At 38.4% G+C, this 22,314-nt stretch overlaps 1 protein-coding gene across 5 annotated transcripts in view; it reads right to left on the bottom strand.

Annotated features, from left to right (window-relative positions):
- PDE4D (phosphodiesterase 4D) overlaps positions 1–22,314 on the bottom strand; it is a 1,130,464-nt gene that overhangs the window by 17,979 nt on the left and 1,090,171 nt on the right. For 4 of the 5 annotated variants that reach the window (XM_019532104.1, XM_019532105.1, XM_019532109.1 and 1 more), the window contains 4 exons: positions 7,903–7,996; positions 2,270–2,442; positions 1,085–1,183; positions 825–989 (listed from right to left, as the gene is read on the bottom strand). In XM_019532104.1, coding sequence (XP_019387649.1) covers positions 825–989; positions 1,085–1,183; positions 2,270–2,442; positions 7,903–7,996 — 531 coding nt within the window. Of the gene's footprint in view, positions 1–824; positions 990–1,084; positions 1,184–2,269; positions 2,443–7,902; positions 7,997–16,758; positions 17,087–22,314 lie in introns of those variants that run through there. The other variant, XM_019532110.1, reaches the window with a different exon arrangement.

Genomic DNA, 22,314 nt, shown 5'->3' on the forward strand with positions numbered 1-22,314 from the left:
TATCACATCCTGCCAGCATCTTCCCAGCATAATTCCTACTGGTCTGACAGTGCCACATGGTAAATGGTGACGGGATATGACTTGGTACCTACTTAAATTGTGATTTTCCAAGAAATTAACCCCCCAAAACTTAATAAAAATAAAATTATGGCTCCCTGGTGGAAGCCAGCAGTCCTTGCTACTACTGCAGCCTAGCCTCGCAGCCTGCCCAGGAGGGAAGGGCACTGGCTGGCAGCACAGCATGAATGGCAGGAGCCAAGATGGCAGCTGAGGGGCAGGGCTACACAAAGGTCAGCCAGCAATCAAGACAGCAGCTGCCTCCTTGACCCTCCTCCCCCTGGGACCTCTCTAACAAATCAGGACCAAGGGGTGGGGCCTCTCTGCCAATGAGCATTGAGGAGCAGGACTGCCATGAAATGACCATGACATTGACTCTTTGGGCTGTAAAAATTGCTCTCTTTCCATAAGTTATGTAGGTCCCTAGACATGACCTGTAGCTACTAAGTAGATGATGGAAACACTTTACATAATTATGGTAGCTGTGGGTGGATAGTATCTGTCACCAAACAGGTCACAGTGTTTTAAAAAAAAATCCTGTGGCATTTCACATCATATATAAAAGTAAACAAACGTGGGTCTTCACTAAATGCCTTTAGATAAGTATGTTCCAAGACTGAAATTTCAAGAATTTCTACTATAAAAAAAGGCAGCAGGATTGCAAATATTGGAGTTATTTACATTTAGCTTAAAAAGTTTCTGATATTTTGTAAATGTGCATGTGTGTGTTACCCTCCCTCCCGTACTCCATCTACATGGGCACTTACCTCCAGAGCTGGGGTTGATAGCAGCACGTGTGTAGACTGAACAACATCTGCAGCATGTATGTTATTGTGATATGCAACATCTGCATGATAATGATCTTCCAGGGTCATCAAGTATGTTATTAAAGTATCTACTGGAATTTTAAATGTTTTTAACAAATCTCGTTCCTAGAGGCAGAAGGAGAAAACAACCACATTTATAAGGCACATAATGATTGCTGGGATAGGTAAAGAGCACTAGGGCCCACTTTCATCTTGCCTACCTGAAAAATGGTGTGCATGATGACAGTCAGAGGTCGGTTTCCAGATAATTCTGCTATTCTGAAAACGTGAAGGCCCCACTTATTCACATCTTCTAGTTCCTAGAAGAAAATTAGGCAATAGAAATTCATAAATCTACTACTATAATTCCCAGTTATTTCTGACTGAAATAACTACAACAGACTCATACAGATTTGAACTAGCAACCTGGTTGAGCCACTGTGAAAATAATGTTAAATGTTCTGAAAGGGTGAATACTTCTACTACTAACCTCATTAATATTTGAATTTGCAGTTACCAGCTTTCCAGATTATAACTCACTAGGTGGCAAGAGTCTCTCTTTTAAGTGGATTGCTCTAGAGGGAAAAATGCTACAGGATCTTGAATGAGCTGAACTGACACATTTTGCTACTTCACTGCCCAATAAGAGAAAAAGGGAAAAGGGCAGTTAGAAGAAAACCTCCAGAGATGCTAAAGGTCTACTGCTATCTCACTTAGTGTTCATTCTCAGAAGAATGTTTAAATCAGGGGGAAGGAGGGAATGTCCTGAAAGCATAAAATTAAACAGATTTAAAAATGTGCAAATCCAAAAGTGAATGAAGAATTAATCGTGCACCAACTGTTATATTACTGCCAGAGTAATTTTACTATGTGACCCAATATCCCAGGATATGTTACTTTTAGAAGATGAGTGCAACTGACGTACAAAATGAAATGATGCAACTGCAGAAAGGACTTACAAGGAGGGATCCAATGCCAGATGCAGTTGTGTCATTTCAAACTGATGCTGCTGCTACGTATTTCGATTCCTCTCATAGTATCTGTTATAATAAATGTTTGCTTTCAATTCTGCTGATATTATTGATGCATACATACCTCAATAATACATGCACAATGTTAGCTTACTTTATATTACGCACTCTTTAGCTAAGAAAAAGCTCCCACCGAAATCCTGTTGGTGGAGTTTTATTACACATTAATAGCTTGATTCTTACTTCACTGGATATGATTTACACAAATCTCAGTGAAATCAGTATTTGATGATAGAACTTGAAATCAATGGCTGTATAAAGAGTATGGAATAATACCCTAGAAACTATTTGCCTATCACTAACCTTTATTAGAATAGCATGATAGGGTGCTGGAGCTGTGTTAGAAAACAGGTTAAGACATGAAATGTTCCTCACCTTGGCAAGACCATCTTCTTGATCAGTTTTAACTCCAAATCTGGGGATACTAGAATTAGTTAAACTGGAGCTATGCATCAGTTTTTTTACTCCACTGATCTGGGACATTGGTCTCTTCTTTTTCTCTTTCTCTTTTTGTGTTGGAGAAGGTATTTCCACTTCATGTTGCTTGTCTTTAAAGAAAAGAAAGAAAACAAGACTGAAGGTCATTTTCTATACTGATTAAAAACAATTTCATCCACTTTCAGTGTTAAGATTTATTTATGCACATTGCAAGACTTCCAGAAAATACTATTTTCTAAACTAAAGTATGGAGATCCTGCTACAGATGAGCCACATTCCCAATCATTGCTCATTGAAAACAACCCAAAGCAATCAAGTAGAACAGAGACCAACACAGATAGAAGGAGGCACAGCTTTATTCCCAACACTGTCCTATTCTTTCTGAATTGGCTTTGAGAGTAATTTGTGGCTGTGCCTTCTCTCTAGTAATTTGTATGGATGTAGTCTTTTCTATGAAAATAAAAGTACTAGAAGAATTCCCATAGCGTGGAAAATTCCCAAAGATTTAAACTTTTGAACTGGAGCTCACAATTTTGTTTAAAAAACCAAGGCAAAAACAATATTTTTTTCAACTTTTTATTATGCTTTCTAGGCCTTAAGACTTGGATTTTGATTCTCATGTATACTAAGGTTTTCTATGCTATAGAAAGCTCCTGCCATAAATGTAAATCCACCTAAGGGAGACATAGTTGATAGCAGAGAAAGTTGTTCTGACACTGTAACTTATGCCCGTTCCTAAACAAAATAAGCTATACAGAAGAAACAAACTTATACTATTATAACTACATTTACATAGGAGCTTTTGCCAGGATAGCAATGTTGGTAGGGGTTCTGTTTTTTTTCACACCCCTAATCAAAAGAACTGTGTCAGAAAAACTTTTTAAGTGTGGATCAAGGCTGATGTGACTTCGTGCCGCACTGCTAGAGCAAAAAGGGCTTAAAATGGGGGTATATTACACTTACATCCACTTTAAGGTCCTTTTACACTGTAAGAGTTATAAAAAGTGTCCATCATAAATAAGAAACAGCCCCTTTTGAGTCTGGATTTGACCATGTTCAATTCACTTGGAAATGGGTCCTTTCAACTGCTCCATTTTAACAAATTCAAGTAGATAGAAAACAACAAAGTCTGGTGAAGGTGAATACTAAACCTATATTTTTCTAATTAGTAGAACTTTATTTAAGTGGTATCTCTGGTCTTCCTCACACTTAGAAATCCTTTTCCCTTATTCTATATAGCAGTAGGATATTCTTAAATGCAACAGGTTCTAAAGTCAGCCTAAACATGACTTGCAAGCATCTGCAAAGGACAGAAAAAGTTTATTTTTTGCTTCCCCACGAAGTATAAAAGGAAGCAAGGGCTTTTATTTTAAACAACTGAGAAATAGTAAGAAAAGCAAGTCACTATTTTCCATTTTTGAAAAAGGATTCTTTGATTGGCAAAGGACTGACGAGATGAACGTAACCTTTTTTTATCCCTCAAATGAAGAAACAAGATGTGTGTGTGTATGCATGCATGCAGTCGTTTGCAATAGAAAGGTTTTCTTCCAAACATTTGTCATTATTTTAAAACAGCTTTTTTCAAATGTTCTTTTTAAAAGTAGTGTGTAAAAAATATTAAACATTCAAACCAAAATAATCATCTCACACTTAATTGTTCTAGTTTATGTTTTGTGATGAAAACTATAGTATGGTTCTCCAAGGAGACCTCTGGAAAAGCTAGGGAAGTCAGGACTGTTATTTTTAATATAAAAAAGCATGGGAAAAAATTTAAAACTGCTCAAAAACAAGCAGAACAGCGATAAATGAGGCCTTTATAAAAAAAAATAAAAGTATAAACTTCCCTCCTCTTGCACCATTTATCTTTAATGGGTAAAGTGAAACTGCATAAGGACAGCAACTGTATTTTCAGATTACTGCTTGCCTCTGCAACTTTGTGGATGTTTACCTTTCAGGGGCCTGCAGTTACAGAAAACTATGGAGAATTTCTGTTAGATCGTAAGGAGAATGTAAAAATGTCATCAAGTTTTAGCCTGGAGCACTGAGTTCTCTCATTCCCCTCATTCCCCTTCACTCTTCTCATAAGACCAATCAAAAAAAAAAAAAGGGTGGGGAAGGGGGAAAGAAGGCAGGGGAAAAGGGCGTTTAAGTTCTGGACTGGTGAAAACTGACAGCAGATGAAGAGCAGTGACTCGTGTGCATGTCTTGATGTTTATGGTTTCAGTCATATGCACAAATTTTAGATCCATCAAAAGGGAGGACTATAAACTGAACTGTCAGATGAACTCAAGTGAAAGGAAGTAACCGTCTGAAAGATTTTATATTTGCTGTGGAATTCCGGGGGATTTCCTGATGTTTTCTTAAACAGCCTAACCTGTAAGTCCTGGACCCTTTTGTGTTGAAAACAAGATCATTTAATGCATTGGTATTGTTAGTGGTATTTCTCCATATGGCACTGGAGAAATATGCAGCCACAAATCAAACTGGTTGATAGATTTGATCCCAATTTTCCTATAAATATCCTGTTATTACTGAAAATTGCATATATGTTATGCATTTCTTTTAGGACAAACAGACTGTGTTTTTAAGCAAAATCCCAATTTTTCTCATAGACTATTCCTAGTTTTCAAGTGTTGGCAGGGCTGTAAAGGCTCAGCAGCTAGGCTGAATACTGAATACGGGGAAAGAAACAGCCAGAGCTGCTTAATAAGAAACAGACTGATTACATTTTCAGTTAGAAAATATTTCCCTTCCATATATTCCCTTTCTAAATTTGTATTTTTCTATACCACATTGTTAATATATTACATTGAAGGAACAGTTCCATAATTACAGTATTTCTGTCTGCTGTAATGTCACATTTGTATTTCCTCTATAATATATTGCCTTTTTCATTTTATTGCAACTACACAAAGACAACATTCAGGCTCAACAGATTCTAAGAGTTTGTTTCTCCAGAGCTTTTTCTGCTTGCAGCATGGAAGTTACATGTGAAAAACAGAAGAGCTGTATTTCCTTCTTTCTGTCAAAATGAGTCTTAAGGTTTTAAGTGAAAGCCTGCAAAGATATCAATATCTCAGTCTTGTTAGTCAAGGGATGCAAGAGGCTTTTCTAAGTGGGTCATCTCCTCAGGCAATCTTATCCTGAGATCTTAAATGATCCTGAGCTTCATCTCTAACACAGAACAATAACTTTCTGTTGGGTGCATGAAATTCAGTGGTACAGATGATTCTCTCACATTCTACTGAAACACTGGGTAAATTAATTAGACACCATTTGAAGTAATTAAAGAAAGTAGGATAAAACTAATTTTAAAGAAACATGGTAGCAAACAGTGCAAAAGTTGGTGAACACTGACCAAATTTTATTTTAACATATATCTTTAAAAAGGCCTGGTCTCCTAATCTAGACACAGGGTCAGTAACATATGGCTCATAGGCCAGATCAGCCTGTGGAGCCACTGGAGCTGGCTACAGAGCTGGAAGGCTTTGCCTCTGCACCCATATTGGGGCTAGGCAGTGAAGTGCAAAGCTGGGGCCAGGCTGCTGGAAGCTGTGCCAACAACACTTCTGCTTTTTCCTGCCCCCCACTCCCCAACTGTAGCATGTAGCTGGTGGGGAACTGAGTGGGGGCTGGGCAGCTCCTAGCTGTGCCTGGATCACAGGCAGGAACATGGGGGGCAAACAAGAGCAGTGAAAATACAGCTTCCATCTGCCCAAACCCAGCACAGCTCCCCACCCACTGGAAGCTGTGCCCACCCTGCAGCTAAGGAGAAGAGCACTGAGGAAAAGTGGCTTTAACAGCATGAGCACAGTTTCCAGCTGCCTGGCCATGGCAGAGCTCAAACCAGGAGCTTCTAGCCAGAGGTAAGTTAAACAAGAGTTCTCCAGCACCCCAGATGCTTTGCAGCTCTGGGTGGGGCTGTCGGCTCCAGAGAGCAGAGCTGGCCCTGCCCATCCGCTTCCTGGCCAGAGCTCCAGTGGAGACTGCAGGTACAGCAAGGTCTGCCTGGCTTCCCCCTGCCCCTCTCCCCCTCACTGCTCAAGCAAGGATCCTCCCTCCCTCCCTCCCATCTCCCACAGCATAGACCCCAGGCATGTGGTATGCTAGCTAATACTGAGAGAGAAAGAGTGTGTCCAATTTCACTGGGACAGACAGACAGAACAGTGTTGGCTTAGGGTTTTTACAGCTAATCAACAGGTCAGATGGTAACATCCCTCCATTCCTTCCTTTGAAAAAGCTATTTAAGAAGAGCTTAAACTATTGGGAGAGGCTTTTGCTTTGTTGATGGACTGATAAACACTGTTGATGGGCTCATAAACACTGATAAACCCTTTTGGTTTCCTTGCCTGTCAGCTTGCTGCAGACAGTATGAAAAAGCAGTGAGAGAGAGAGAGACTGAAAAACTTCATAACATCAACAGATGCATGCACTGCACACACTCCTTTTGCTTCAGAGTGCTAGCCCTGGGCTGTGGTCTGGCAACACTCTTGTCCCTTGAGGAGGGAGAGGGGAAAAGCCTGGGACAGTGCAGGCTGGGTCAGGGTTTACACCCCTCCCTAATCAGAGCATCCTGCTGGGGCCTGGCCATGTTCCCCTTCAGCTTGGAAATGTGGAAGGGCTGCTCTAGCACCTCCTGGTATCTAGCTTGAGCCACTGTAGGCATGTGCCTGCATTTCTTCAGTCCAGAGGGAATGTCTGTACAGTTACAAATTGGTTCAGCCTAGCCAGGTTAGACTAACCTGCAAAGATTGAATCAATTCAGGCTTCGGTTTTTTGAAGGTCTGTCCCTAGCCCTAGGGGGCTCAGAAAAGTGGTGCCAGCTTAGCTCCTAGCAGCCTGGCCTGGAACAGATGCATGCAAACCCACCAAAGCTACCCAGCCTTAACTGAACTACAGCTGGGTTGCTCTGGCTTGCAACCTGAAAAGGTTTCCAGCCCCTGATCTACACAGACATGTTTTGGCCCCTACATTCACAATCTTAAATGGTGCGACTGCAAATCACATTTTAAATCAGCATATTGATTACCTATCTTCAATTTCTGTGTGTACAGAACATTGATTTTGTTTATTTGCTTTCATCAGGCCAAGAAACCTTTACAATATGACTGCATACTTCCCTATTGGGCAGACTGGTAAAATGTTGCAAAGATAATGTTTAACTATATCAAACAATGCATAATTAATCATTCCTTTTCTTATATAAACAGCCTGCAAGATTACTCCATGCTAACCATAATACTGGATGGAAATACATATAAAAAGGTCTTTAACAAAAATACTTTGTTAAATACACTGTAACGTTCTGAGAAAAAAAAGGAACACAAAATGTGTATGTGGAATAATGTGCATAGGGAAGAACAATAAAGAGCTGCAAACTAATTTAATCAATTTATCTTACCACCAGATACTGGATAGCGCAGTCATAAAATGCACTCACCATTTCCATTTTTTTTCTCTTTTTAGAAGTATGTCGTTTAATCCATATCCCAGCACTGGGGAAAAAGCATGCATGCAAACAACCAACAAAAGCAACACCTTAAAGATATTCATTTCCATTGCAGTCTTACCTAAAAATGTGTTAGATATATATTCTGAGACCTGATTGCCAGACCGGCTCATTTCAGATAAGTGGGTTAGCTCCCGGTTGAGCATTCTTTTAAACTGGAAAAAGGAAAAACACAAAAAGCATCTGTTAGTGGTCACAAAATATTTAACTCATAATGACAAAATTTAATTTGCTTTTAATGGAAACAGGAATACAGTATGTTCTGGAATAAATTGGAAAATCAATTGTCAAATTATTAACACTAAATAATACCAGTTTTAATACCAGTTTACCCATTTACCTCTCCACAGCTGGCATTCAGAATTTAAAAAACAGATATTCCCCAAAATTTGATTTCAAAGAGACTAGGCCACTTTTTAAAAAATGAAAACTTTAAACATAAGCATGTGCACACACAAATAACTTTTTTGCATTCTTTAATTTAGAAAAAAAATAACATTTTAATTGTATGTATATACACAGACATGCATCTTTGTCATGATAAGACTATCGTTTTTAGCAAATGTCTCCAAATTCCTTGTCTAATCTTTTCTCATGGGAGAAATTTCTCTCTTTTCCCCAGCAGTTAGTGATCTCCATATATAGCTTATCTAAGATATCTATGAATTCTTGTTATTCATATGAATATTAAATACTTTTTACAATGTTAAGCCCTTCTCGTGGCAATGAGTTCTGCAGGTTAATTGCATACTGCATAAAAAAACCCTTGAAATCTGTTATCTTCCTCTATCACTGAATGCCTTTCTCCTCTGGTATTATAAGGAACAGTAAACAGAACTCTGCAGTGTTATTAAAAATTGAACTACTCCTTCAAGCACATGTTAAAACTCAAATTTGTCAACACTGAATTTTATGTTATTGTGCTAACCTTTCACCTCGTCTTATGTCCCTCTAAAATTGCTCCCAGTCTTCTCTCGTCTCAACTAAACAAAAAATTACATTCCTCACTGTTCACCATTTTTTCTGTAACACTATGAAACTAGACAACTGGAACATGGCACTTAATATTTCCCAGGTTAATATTCAATCATTCATTCCTGTTTACTAGAAAAAAGCAAAGACTAATATATTAACCTCTCTGTATCAATGAAGTGTGTCTTCAATGAAATCTTGTACAGGGAATATTTAAAAATGACTATGTATATCATTAAATTAGCATGATGATCACAGTATGCTACAGTAAAGAGGGGGTTTTGTTTTCTTTTTGCTAATGAAGCAGTATAACAATATATTATCAGTGACTTGCTATCTCTGTTACTGTTGCTATCATCTTGACAAATAATCAGCTCTGAAAGCTTTCATATCAAAGACTGAAGTCTATCCCTGTCACAAGCCAAAAGCTCAACTTTGATCTCAGTGAAAGTATATTGGCATGTACTGCTCACAAAATTAGAAACATATTATATATGCAGAGTATGTATTCTACAAACTACAAGGCAATATGTACAAGGAAACATGAAACCAGCATGGACCTTAAAAGCTTAACCCAGACCTGCGAAGTTGCCAACCCTAAATGTTAAAAGCCATGAACGAGTTAGTCAGAACTCCCCAAAATCATGCAACTGGGTTAAAAATCATAAGGATATTTTAAAATGAGACTATTTGCCTTGCGGGTTTTTTTAGCTTTATTGTGCTATTAGATCATATTTTCAAGCTTTTCTTTAAAACCATGATGGGTAGAAACTTAATTTTAAAATAAATGATAAATTTCTTGCATAATTACTTGTGATCAAGGCCTCTGGCTGATGTTAAATCGCATCTTAAATAGTAACCCAGGTACAAGTTCAGGCAATTAGTGATGAGGAAAACAGGAAACTAGCCACAAAATTATTCCACAAAATGTGTAACAACCTTGTGGCTGGTTTTCATCATACTTTAAACTGAACACGTGTCAGGGTCCCACCATGCACCCTGACAGTAGCTGCGTCACAGGGCTTCATTGCCATTCCTCCCCACCCCATGTCAGCAGACTAACAGATGTGTGGTGCAGCCCACTTGTTTTTGAGGTACCAAGTCACGGGAGCTCAGCACTTGGGCCAAGGATGCTGGGTCATGGGAAGCTGCAGGGCTGCCTGCAACCTGGCAGGTTGACTGCATTGTCCTGAGCAAGTCACTTGACACATCCCAGCAACATGAGAGATTCCCTGGGATGGGAAAAAGTTCCCTGATCCCAGGACCCCCATGTACCAGGACCATTAAAAAAACATGTGTGAAGCCTGGCTGCACATACAGTTTTTGATATCCCCAGTGAATGGGGACCCTGGGATCTGGGAACCTCTCCCAGACCCCAGGGTCTTAAAAAAAAAGATGCATGTGTAGCTGAGCTTGGGACCCCACTGAAGTCTCAATCTAATTCTGGTGAAACTGATTGTCAGTCCCAGACCCAAGACTGCACTGGAAACCCAGCAGCTTTCAATTTGCTGGTGCAGGGGGAGCCTGGGATCACAGGCAAGTAGTTATGGGGTGACTGGGATCTAATCCAAATCACAAGACTGGGCAAGACTCTGAGTTGTATCTGTTTGCAATAAATTAAGCTCTTGACATTAACTTAATTTCTCCATAAACAACTATACCAATCCTAACAGTATTTTAGCATTTTATGTTATTGTGCAAGCAAAGTGAAACGTACTTTCCACCCTTATTAAGCGGCTTAAATACATTTCTGATGACTAATTTCAGCATCTGAATTTGAACATTTTAATCTGCTATTTTAAGAAAGTCAGTCCCCTGATAACTTCTGGACATAGCTTGTTCAGAAAGGGCAGAGCTATACATTACTAATCTAAGTATTTGTTTGAATTACATATGTAATCAGAATCATACTGTTAGAAATGAAAGAGCTCATTCTAAGTCACCCAGTCGAGCACTGCCTAAACACACTTGTACAGGAAAAAACACAAGGGACAATGTCAGAAGTCTAAAACAATACCACTTCCCTTGGTAGAATTTTCCATGGCTTAATGCATCTAACTTTCAAGATTTTTTCCCTCAATGTTTAGTCTAAATTTTCCTTTAAATTTTATGCTATTAATTCTATTATATATTTCTCTGGACATTTTTATCTTCTACCTTTGTTAATTCATTTTTGTAGATGAAGCACAGCCATATCGGTTCTCTTCAGCACTCATAAAACACTATTCCAGAATTTGTGTTAAACATGAAAAATGCCAAGAAAGCCTCCAGGCCTTCAACAGCTTCACAGCAAGTGCACACAGTATGCAGAGGGCTATACACTGTACTGGTCACTTTAAAAATAGCCACAATGCATCATACTTGCAAAGTATCTTGATCAGTGTTTTCTACCATCCTGGCATTAGATAATATAGATATTATATAAAGTTCCTAACTAATGCTACCCTGACACAAAAACAAATAAGTCACTAACAATATACCTAAAGGTGAAATACTGCCCCCTAAAACTTCAATTGGGCAAGATTTTACCCTGGGCCTTCAAAGATGACTTGGCAGTATAAGTTCCAAGTCCATTCCTCCAATTAGCAACCGTATTATACATACATAAACAGTATGGCTCTTGAGTTGATGTGGCACATTCATTTACAAAATATGGACTGGAAAATAGTTTAGAATATTCTGAAATTTTCTTTTGCAATTACATTTGACCCAAAGAAGAGACCTAGCTTATCAGCCCATACATATGTAGTCTGATATTGCACTCATACAGCCTGGGTACTTGCACCAGTACAGCCTGGGGGCTGACTGGCTAAGCAGCAGCTCTGCAGAAAAAGACCTGGGAGTTACAGTGGACAATAAGATGGATACGGGTCAGCAGTGTGCCCTTGCTGCCAGGAAGGCTAACAGCATACTGGGTAGCATTAGTAGGAGCACTGCCAGCAGATCAAGGGAAGCAATTATGCTGTTGTATTCTGTGCCAGTGAAGCTACATCTGGAGTACTATGTTCAGTTTTGGGCCCCCTACTACAGAAAGGATGTGGACAAGTTGGAGAAAGTTCAGCTCTCCAAATGGCTCAGGGGCTGGGGCACATGATTTATAAGAGGTTGAGGGAATTGGACTTATTTAGTCTGCAGAAGAGAAGACTGAGGAGGGACTGGATAACAGCCTTTAACTACCTGAAGGGGGTTCCAAAGAGGACGGAGATAGACTGTTCTCAGTGGTGGCAGATGCAGAACAAGGAGCAATGGTCTCAACTTGCAGCAAGGAAAGTTTAGGTTAGATCTTAGGAAGAATTTTCTCCCTAGGAGGGTGGCGAAGCACTGGAACAGGTTACCTAGACTAGAGAAGTGGTGGAATCTCCTTCCCTGGGGGGGTTCTAAGACTGGCTAGACAAAGCCCAATAATCTGCACTGGCTGATCTATGAGCAGGGGGTTGGACTAGATGATCTCCTGAGGTCCCTTCCAAGTCTAATTTTCTGTGATTCGAAGTTCACTATAAACTCAGTTTTTTAAAATACTGTATGCAGTTACTGACTTGAGAGAAAAAAATAATACTACTACTTCTCAGCAAATAAAACTAGGGAAGCTGTAGCTCCTGAGATAAAAAGTATTTGAGTTCATGATGAACAGCTAGATAGCAATGAAACAATCCAGACATTTTACTTGTTGTACACTGGTTTACTATAGTTCTGTGTTGTTTAATACTCTTTAGTTCAGAAATGTGTGCATTTAGCATTTAGAAATGCACTATTAATATTTTAAAATAAATAATTTATGCCCTACTCTGTCCGGCTGGCTCTTACCATTTTCAGTTTTGGCTAGCTGTGCACTTCAAAAGGCAAAATGTTACTTTGAACCATTAACTTTCAGCATGTTTGTGTATTAATACATTATTTTACAACAGAACTTTGCTTAGTGCTCACATAGCCCAACGCAAGATCCAACTGAAAATCACACAGTTTTTGCTACAGGTATGTACATTTTCAGAGCCTGCCAGAAAATGCCTCTTAAATGTTCGAAACTTAACTAAAATGTCTATGCTGTGATCATTTGTAACCTACAGAAATAACAATGTTCATCACATAAGAGCTTGTATGCTGTATGCACATTAACTAAATCAAAGAAAGCTAAATAAAATCAATAATATGAGTAAACTCTGGTACTTCAAAATAGATAAATTAAAAAAGAACAAATCATTTGCTGGGGTTTACATTTATATTAAAAATAGCTACTGTACTTCTTTTAGTTTTTTTAACAATCAACTTCAGACTACCAAATCTATTGGTAGGAATAGCTATTCACAACATCATATAACTATAATATTGCCCTCTGCCAAGCACACAGATTTTGACAGACCAGTAAGTACATGGAATCCTCCTTTATATTGTGCTTTGCAAAGGAGAATTGATGAGGGATTTCCCTACTTTAGCTTCCAGACCTTTGAAAGCAAAAATGATATACTAAACCGTTTACATTCACTGGCATGGACTAAAGTTAGATATGCCAAAATATCCTCTCAGGAATCAACAGGCTATGATGTGTCCAAAGACACTGCCCTACTGCACTCTGATATGGCAGCAATTATTGATACATTCAGAAAGATGCATTGCCCAGAGGATGATGGCTTCTTATTCCAATTTTCATAAGTTTCCAAAAGATCCTTGTTTTCTCTTTTCTTTTTTACTATTACAGTAGCAAACAATGACTAAGAGACTACATTCAAATAATACTAAATATCTACTTTAGGCTAGGGAAACTGTATGTGCGTTTAAGAGAAAATATATAGACAAATTTTGAGGCCAGGGTTATTTCTTAGATACTGTGGTTATCTCCAAACAGCAGATAGATTTTACAAAATGGGGATGAGGCTTTCTAGTCATTTCAATTTCCTTTGGTCTAAAGCATAGAACAAATATTTTAGGCTTCTCTGATTTTTCATTTGTATCTATCTAGAATAGATATACTTTTTAAAGAATGTATTCAGTTGATATTATATGAGATCAAACAATGGTATTTCCCAAGGAAAACATGCAACATTTTGCTAATGTCTAGCAATATTAATGTCAGACGGCTCCCATTAAAATCTATTCAAAAAAATCCTTGAAGTTGAATGAATAGTGGTTGGAAGGCCCTGAAGGTCCAAGCCATAGAGAAATTTATGGTAATGAAGTAATTTTGCTTATGTTTGCTGTTACGTAACAGTTTTTGTCAGTTAACATGTAGAACCTTTCGTGGGTTTTTTTGATGAATTTCTTGTCTCCAGCACTAAGCTTTAGAAAATGGGCTTCATGTAGGCACTTGCAGAGGTTCCAGAGTCTGTGAAATCTTCATGACCCAACAGAACAAGCACATGGTTCCAACTACCCAGTCACTGTGCTACTAACTCAAGGACTCTATAAATGTCTGATTCTTCTGCACCTTTAGGACTGAACAAACAGCTGCAGTCCACTGCACCTTCCTGTAACTGCACAAAGTCTATGGCTAGAGCCAGCAAGTAGTCCAGGAACCAACTAGCCGCAGCCCTCCCAGTCCCTCCACCTGAATGCTTTTCTGGTCAAATCTCTGAAGGTCAGATCCATAATACACAAAAGGATTTGGATATTCCTTTCATGTATTTGGTGCATACCCTACTCCCCTGAACCACAATAATTCAGATCAACTTTGGCCTTTTTCATGCCACCTTCACCACAAGGACAACTGCCACAGGCTCACAAAGACAGGGTACATACATCAGAACATATATATGGTGATTCTGGAAATATTAAGGTTACACAAAAACCCCTCCTTTTGTCCTTGAAATATCTATTAATATTTTTTTTTTTTAAAGAAAAATCAAAGACATTTTAAAACTCGAAAAAATACCACGCTGAATTCGTACAGCTTTACTTTCCACAAAACCAGATAAGACCAAAACTAAACAAACAAAAAATTAGGCCAGCCCTGCTCAGTCCTTACCCTTTATTGATGAAAAACTACCTTTGATTTCAATACAAGCCTTGCCTTGATAAAGATTTCATGTTTGAAGCCACACTGTTTAATAAATGCTAAGGTCAAGCATGGGCTTTTATATACAAGCTAAAGTAATATACATTGTATAGGTATCTAAACTGGGCTTTTTGATTTGACATTTGTTCTTGTAAAGAAAGACACTCAGTGTAAACCACAAAGGAATATTCCACAGCAACAATCACTCTCTCAAAAAAATATTTTACCAGAATACAATGAGGTACTGTCTAAAGTACAGAGAAATAAATCAAATGCACAGAAAATGTTTTAACACGTCATAGGTCATGGTATACAAATTTTTAACAATTTAAAAAATATCCAAAATTCTATGTATATACTGATCATCAAAAAAAAGATCTGGTCTGCCTGATGAGAAATTTCCTAATTTATATGTTTTGTACTACAGATTAAAAATCAGAGTACTAAAATTTGTATTCAAATACTTTTTCGGCATCTTAGCTAAGAGCATCGTTTAAGCATACTACATGACGCTATCGTGCAGACAGAACACATTTTATCATGTCTAATCAGGCAAGACTGTCATACTGCCTGCTAATTAGCAAGAGATCTATCCATTTTAAAGATTAAGCAGTAAAACAGAAAAATTATTGAGCATCTATGCTTTAATAAGTATCAGTGACTGGCATTCTAGGGAAAAAAAATCAGAAAGAACTCTTTAAAATGCTTAACGTGTATGAACCCAGGAAAATGGAAAATAATTTCATTTTATTTTTGGTAAATGATGATGGAATCAAGCTAACTGGAGTAACAGAAACTCATCTCTTCACAGATGGCTGAACAAAATCCTTGAGCATACACTGTAACAATTCTGCATTAGCAGAAAATGGACACAATGACCTCACTGGACACAGTGACCTAAAAGGAGTTTTCCTTTCCCTAAATCTTGAGATCCTAAAACAAAGTTGGATGTTAAGGTAACTGGGTATGAGAATTCTTGTCATGTGGGAGAAGAGGGTTTTTATTGTATTTGGTAAAAGCATTAGTTCTTGCATGGGATTATTTTGTTTGGGTGGAATAAGTATTTCTTTTAAAACAGGTTCATTTGAAACAAGCTACTTGCACATCAGGTATAAGATGGTAAGTTCCTATTTTATTCACAGTCCCAAACAAAAATATGAAAGTTACAAAGATTATGTTTGGATGCAGCCACACATCTATTAAAAGGACAAAGAAAGGCCACCTATAATTTTGTATTAAGTGGATTCAGTACTGTGTGTGAATTAGCATATTGCTTAATTCACTGGTAAAAAGCTTTCCACAAAAGAGATAAGCTGATTTAATAGCATTTCCTAGGAATATTGCAGATTCAAGTGGATTCCAACGTGCTGTGCAAAGCAAGAGAGATCAATACTAGAAGACAATTTTCAGTCTCCTAGTGCTTTAAAGAAACCCTTAATCAATAAGCTGTCATACATGCACATGCACAGGTAACCAGAAAATGCTACTGAAACATACCACTGGTAATTGCCTGGTTCTTCAGCTAATATAAAACCAGTATGAGTCATACATTCACCCATTATTTTCAGCCTATTGTCTTTAATCATGCCCTTAGCATATGGCATGGAATCTCAGCATTATATTCCGAAACAGATTTCTCTTGTCTAAAGAAGCCTACTTCTGTAGCATGGTTTTGTTAAAATGCCTGATACAAAGCCATCTCATGTGTTTGATATAAATAAGGACTATAGGTATATCACATACTATTTTCTATTAAAATCATTTCTAATATCCAAATATAGCTTCTGGGAAAATGTATATGGTTCTCTCTCGCTGCTCGCAGAGGCTCTTTTCTGAATCTTATCTTCACAACCATACTGCCCTCAGTCATATTATCCAGAAATAATCATACTGTACACTATCCATGCAATCATGCATTCCACCCAAATCAAAGTTCTTAAAAGGTAAATAAAATCCTACCTTTATGTAGCCCCACGAAACTGAGAGTAAATAGTTTGCTTCAGGCATTTTTGATATTTTTATGCTACCAATTTAACTAGAAGTATTCAGTTCTTCAGTATCTAGTACTATAAAAGAATCATCAGAAAAAAAGGTTCTCTCTCTCTCTATTTACTTTTGCTGATATGAAGGTGCTCTGCAATTATGTATATAAGAGACATTCTGACACGAAATCCAAATGTGTAGTCTTCTGATTGTATAAATGCCATTTGTAAAACTCCAAATATTCAAGGGCTAGCTTGAGACAGATTGCATGACTTGAAGAAATATCTGAAGAACTAGGGATATGCATATTTCCTGAACACCAGAACTTAATGAATAATGTATGTCAAGATGCTCAGCTGCTGGAAAGACTTGTTCTATCAACAGCTACCAAATAAGGACCTGCAGGGAAAGCCACAAATGGTGTCAAGTAGTCCCTCCCATAAGCCTCAACTCAGAGCCAATAGTATTGCATTCTAAAAGATATAAATGCAAGAGGATAAAGATATGATGTATGCTAATTTCTGATTGGTCAGCATGGGTGAATCCCCTGGGAAAAGGGTGTTTCTTCTTTTCTATGGTAAATGCCATTTAATAATGGCATCTCTGCCTGAAGCCCAGGGCTCTATGCAAAAATGATTCATTAGCTTAATTTTTTAATTATTTTCAGTAGCATTTGCCAGCTTTCTTCAAGGGACATGCTAAACCTATCAAAAGAGGAAAAGTAGATTTTCACATGTACCACATGCCATTTGTCTTGTTTAATTTTTTGTGGCAGGAAGTACATTTGAGCCTCCTAAGTGAAGAAAGCCAGAGAAATGAATTTCCAGGATTCTTGAATGATACATGACCAACAGATGCACTGAAAACATTAGCTGTTTCACGCCATCTGAATCAAAAACAGGTGAATCCCTTCTTAGCCCACTGGGTGAGTCTGGTAATGTTCTGTTATTTCAGCTAACAAAAATCATTTATTATTAAGATGAAATAGCTTGTGAGTCAATCTGTAATTTTACAATTCTGAACAGGTGAAAGGCTTCCATACAAATATCAGAACAAAAAATACTGAAGGAATGAAATTCTCACTATACCTATCCAAGTTTTATGCCTAGTGTCATCCTAGATTAATATGATTAATTATAGTTACTCTACAAAAAGAGTGAAAAAAGAGTAATCAATTTAAATTTAAGTGCATCAAAGATCTGACTCTGAGTATTAAATGTCCTGGCATCCGCCATTCAGAAAACAAAGCTCACAAGGATAAACAAATTATCTGTAAAACGTATTAATTACTGCAGAAAATCTCTGAATCTTTGTCATATCATAAGAAAGGAGCTTTCCAAAATGACAATGAGTAAATGTTGAAAGACAAGACATACAAGGTACAGCATTCAACCTAAGCCCATGCTAGAAGGTTCTGATTGACAACAGTCATAGGGGAGCTTTTGGCCAAAGTGCTTTCTACCCCCTGGGTGATGCTACAGAGTGGTGTCAGCAATGCTAAATGCTTGTAAGGGAATCAAACTCCAGAAAAATCAATAGGGGGAAAATGAATCAAAGGATCTCCTTATAGGAGGATAGGAATGCAGACAAAATACAGCAAGAAGGTAATGTCAACTGATACCTTTTGTACAGAGGGAGGGCATATTCATATAAAAACACATTAATTAATTTTAAATATTATAGTTTGCTTGTACTATTTGAATAAACACAAAAAGGTACAAGTGATCAAATTATTTTAGAGCAAACTTTCTCTCGCACAGAAATAACTCAATGTACCTCACAGAGATAAACATCAGAAACAAATTTTGCTTTGGAAAACATGGGTCATCACAGCTTTTAATGCACTCTGGAGGAAAACAAAATACACTGGGAAAGGGTTTCTGAAGAGAAAAAATACCTGTGCATGCCGTGGGAATAAATCATAAATTACTTGTTCAGTTCAGCTAACACTCTACAACACAGTGCATTTTTAAATGGGTGTTACTTCCTTTTCAGCATCCTGGTCACCCGCAGATAAGCACTGCTGCCATCTACCTGTTATTAAAATTAAGAATCAAAACTATTTTTGCTGATTATATTTTTTGTAAAAATATTTAATAAAATCTTGGTCTTAAAATTTACAAAAAGATCATAAAGAATCTTTAGCTCCAAATTCCTTACAATTTAAAATCTCTGTAAGACTCTCTAAGTGGGCTCTTATGGTTGCTCTGTGACTTGCACGTGGAATGGGCCATTTTTGGCAGATTTTTCCTGCTCTGTTTATATAGTACTTCTGCGGTGCTATCTTCATTTTAGAGACTCTGAAGAGGACTCCTTGCAATAGGTGGGGATCAAGTAGTGCAGGTGACCAGGACTACAGCAGTTTCAGCTTGGGTGGAGCAGCCCTGGGCTGGCAGCAGGCTCAGGGGCTCAGTTACACAGCTCTGCAGCTCTAGCACTCCTGTGCCCCAACCAGCCCTTCTGCCACCCAATGCCACTATCTGGTTCCCAGGGCTAACTCTGCCCCCGCTACCGAGCCTGCTGCCAGCTCGGGGCTGCTCTGCCCCAGCTCAAACTGCCACATTCCCAGGAAGTCCTAAAGATGCTGTGCCTAGAAGTAGCCGACTCCAGTGTGAACTGTGCCAGAGTTTATTAAGCAGCATTAATAGCTTGTGTAGATGCAACCAATATTGTTCTTTTGATATCTTTAAAGCTGGCTAAAGAGTACTTGAGTAAAATTTATCTTATTGTCGTATTTAATTGAATCCAAGGGACCTTGAATTTAAGACAACCCCCCAAAAGTAGACTCTATACATAGAACATTATAAATCTGTAATATTTTTCCTTGTATAGAATCTAATTAGTGTAAGGTCATTTTAGATTCATAATTCCAAATGCTGTGGCAGGAAAGTAGTGGCAGGGGTTGACAGGCCAGACCCCTTCCCTTTGTTCCCCCATGCCTGTGCCAGTCCCACCCCGCCACATTGCCTGTCCCCTGTCATGTGTCTGCCTTCCATGTGCCCCCTTCTACCTGCACCTCCATGCCTGTGCCTTTCATTTGCTGCCTGCCACCTCTACCCCCTGCTTTGTACTGCAGTATACTGCTCCAGCCCCTGCTCCCTCCTGCAATCTGCTTCCCCCATCCCCTGCTTCCCTATGCAGCATGCCCCGATCCCTACCCCAGCAGGCTAAGGGGGAAAGAAGAGGCAGGGAGTAGGGGAGCAGGTGCGGGAGGCAGGTGGGGGACCCTTCAGTCTCCTCCACGCTCAGGGCCAAACCCAGAGCTGATCTGCAACTTCTCCCAGGACAGTACTCAAATGCAAAATGAGGCAACCATGCAGGTTAGGAGGAGGGGGCACACCTGGTCTTGGATTTGAGTAAGTATGATAGTATATCTTCTCTAAAATACAAAATTAACTTTGTATAAGAAATATTTAAATTAGCTGTTTAAAAACTATGCCTCGTGTTATTATATGTGAAAATGTTAAAATCTATTTAATATTATTCTCATTAATATATTAAAGAAAAGCAAATCTATTTAAAGTGACAACGTTAAGGACAACCCCCAGAGTGTTATCATTTAGAGACTGTCAGATTGCTCTGGTGTAAACTGTGGGATCATACAGAGCTTTTCAGGCTTGCTTTCTTTTTCTTTTCTTTTTTTCTTCTCCTTTCTTCCTTTTTTCCCTTTTTTGGAGATGCTCCTATGAGCATATTACATGTATATTTTGCTGAATCTGCACCATGCAATTATTGTGACATGCAAGAGTATAGAAATATTTTCAGTTGACTGCATTGCATGTCATCAAATAGTGTTTTTAGTAGTTAATAAAACTGTTGATTATTAATTCAATCACCATGCAATGACTCTTTAAATAACACCTGATTTTCTTGAAAATCATTGTCCCATCGCAGTAAAAAAATTTGCTGATTCTGCCAACGTGTGACATGACAGCAAGTGGGAAGTAAAGAGCCACGGATTACCTCATGAATTTATCCTTCAATAATTCTCGCCTACCCTGGTTTACAGTACTCATTTTGCCTGTTCTTCATTCTTTGTTCCCAAAGTTGGAATGAGTCACTAAATGCTCACAGGAGGTTATGACAGACACAGAAGGGGTCACAGCAAATAGCCGTCATGCATAATGAACCACCTTTGGTAACATGGGACAAGAAAAACATCAATGGGGAAAAATAAAGGAATTCAGGCAATGGAAAGAAAATAAGATTAATGAAAATGGCAAAATTAGAAATGAGAATGTTAGTTGTTTACAACAATTCAGAAAAAAGGTAAATATTTCTGTTGTGTATTTGAATAGAAATAGGATTACAACTTGTATCATGTTAGGATGTTTAAATATATCCAATCAAGAGTAACTGAGCAGCTTGCTAAAAAAACATTTCCTGTGGATAAACATTTCTAAAATAGCAGAAATGCACAATTTTCAATAGAGAGTCATAAAAGAGCTGGCTTAGGATATTCCTGGACCATTAATGTGCATGTTCACTAGATCTTGGAATATTAAGGAACTTCCAAAATTCAGGGAGGATGCTAATATTGTACTTTTTGTGTTAGTATTAAAAAGTACAAAAGGAATGACGTGGGTAATTCTAGGTTGGCTACCTTGGCATCAAGCAGATGTCCTAGTTTAGGAACTAGCCATCTGACATATCAAAAAGTAGTGTTCATTATGGAAAACCTCACTGAATAGGTGTGTTTTTTAGTGAAAGTTCAAAGGAATCAGCAGTTGGCCTAGTGCTATCAAGTAATTTTCTGAAACATCTAGAAGCAAAAATACTACTGACAAAATTTGCAAAAGGGAGAGAATTTAGCAAAAATCATAAATGCAGATAAATAGGAGAAGGCAGTCATAAAGAATAAATCTGGATCATGGAGTAAGATGGGCCTAGTCAGACAAACTGATTTAATTGTGAGTGAATTAGGCATTGGAGCACACTATCACGTGAACTCATGGATTCTCTCTCTCGGTGCCATTAAAACAATAAAGGATGCTTTTTTAGTAGATATGTTTTTTTTCGAGCATACGTTATGCTTCAGTTGAACCAAATTATTGGGATCAATATACGGATAACTGGGTGAAATTTAATGGTCATTGATATACAGGAGGTCAGACTAGATAATCTAATGGTCTGTTCCAGTCTGCAACTAGGGGCAACCAACATGGGTTCATTAGCGGCAGGTCCTGTAAGACCAACCTGGTGGCCTTCTACGACCAGATCACTAAATCCTTAGATGCAGGGGTAGCAGTGGATATAGTCTTTCTGGACTTTCGGAAGGCCTTCGACACTGTCTCTCACCCTGTTCTCATTAAAAAACTAGGGGACTGTGGTGTCGATAACCCACACAGTCAAATGGGTTGCCAACTGGCTGGAGGCCGGACCCAGAGAGTGGTAGTGGATGGGTCATTTTTGACCTGGAGGGATGTGGGCAGTGGGGTTCCCCAGGGTTCAGTCCTTGGGCCCGCACCGTTCAACATCTTCATCAGTGACTTGGATGAGGGGGTAGAAAGCACCCTGTTCAAGTTTGCTGAT

This window comes from Crocodylus porosus, unplaced genomic scaffold (assembly GCF_001723895.1).
Source record: "Crocodylus porosus isolate Cpor-Errol unplaced genomic scaffold, CroPor_comp1, whole genome shotgun sequence".
Taxonomy (NCBI): domain Eukaryota; kingdom Metazoa; phylum Chordata; order Crocodylia; family Crocodylidae; genus Crocodylus; species Crocodylus porosus.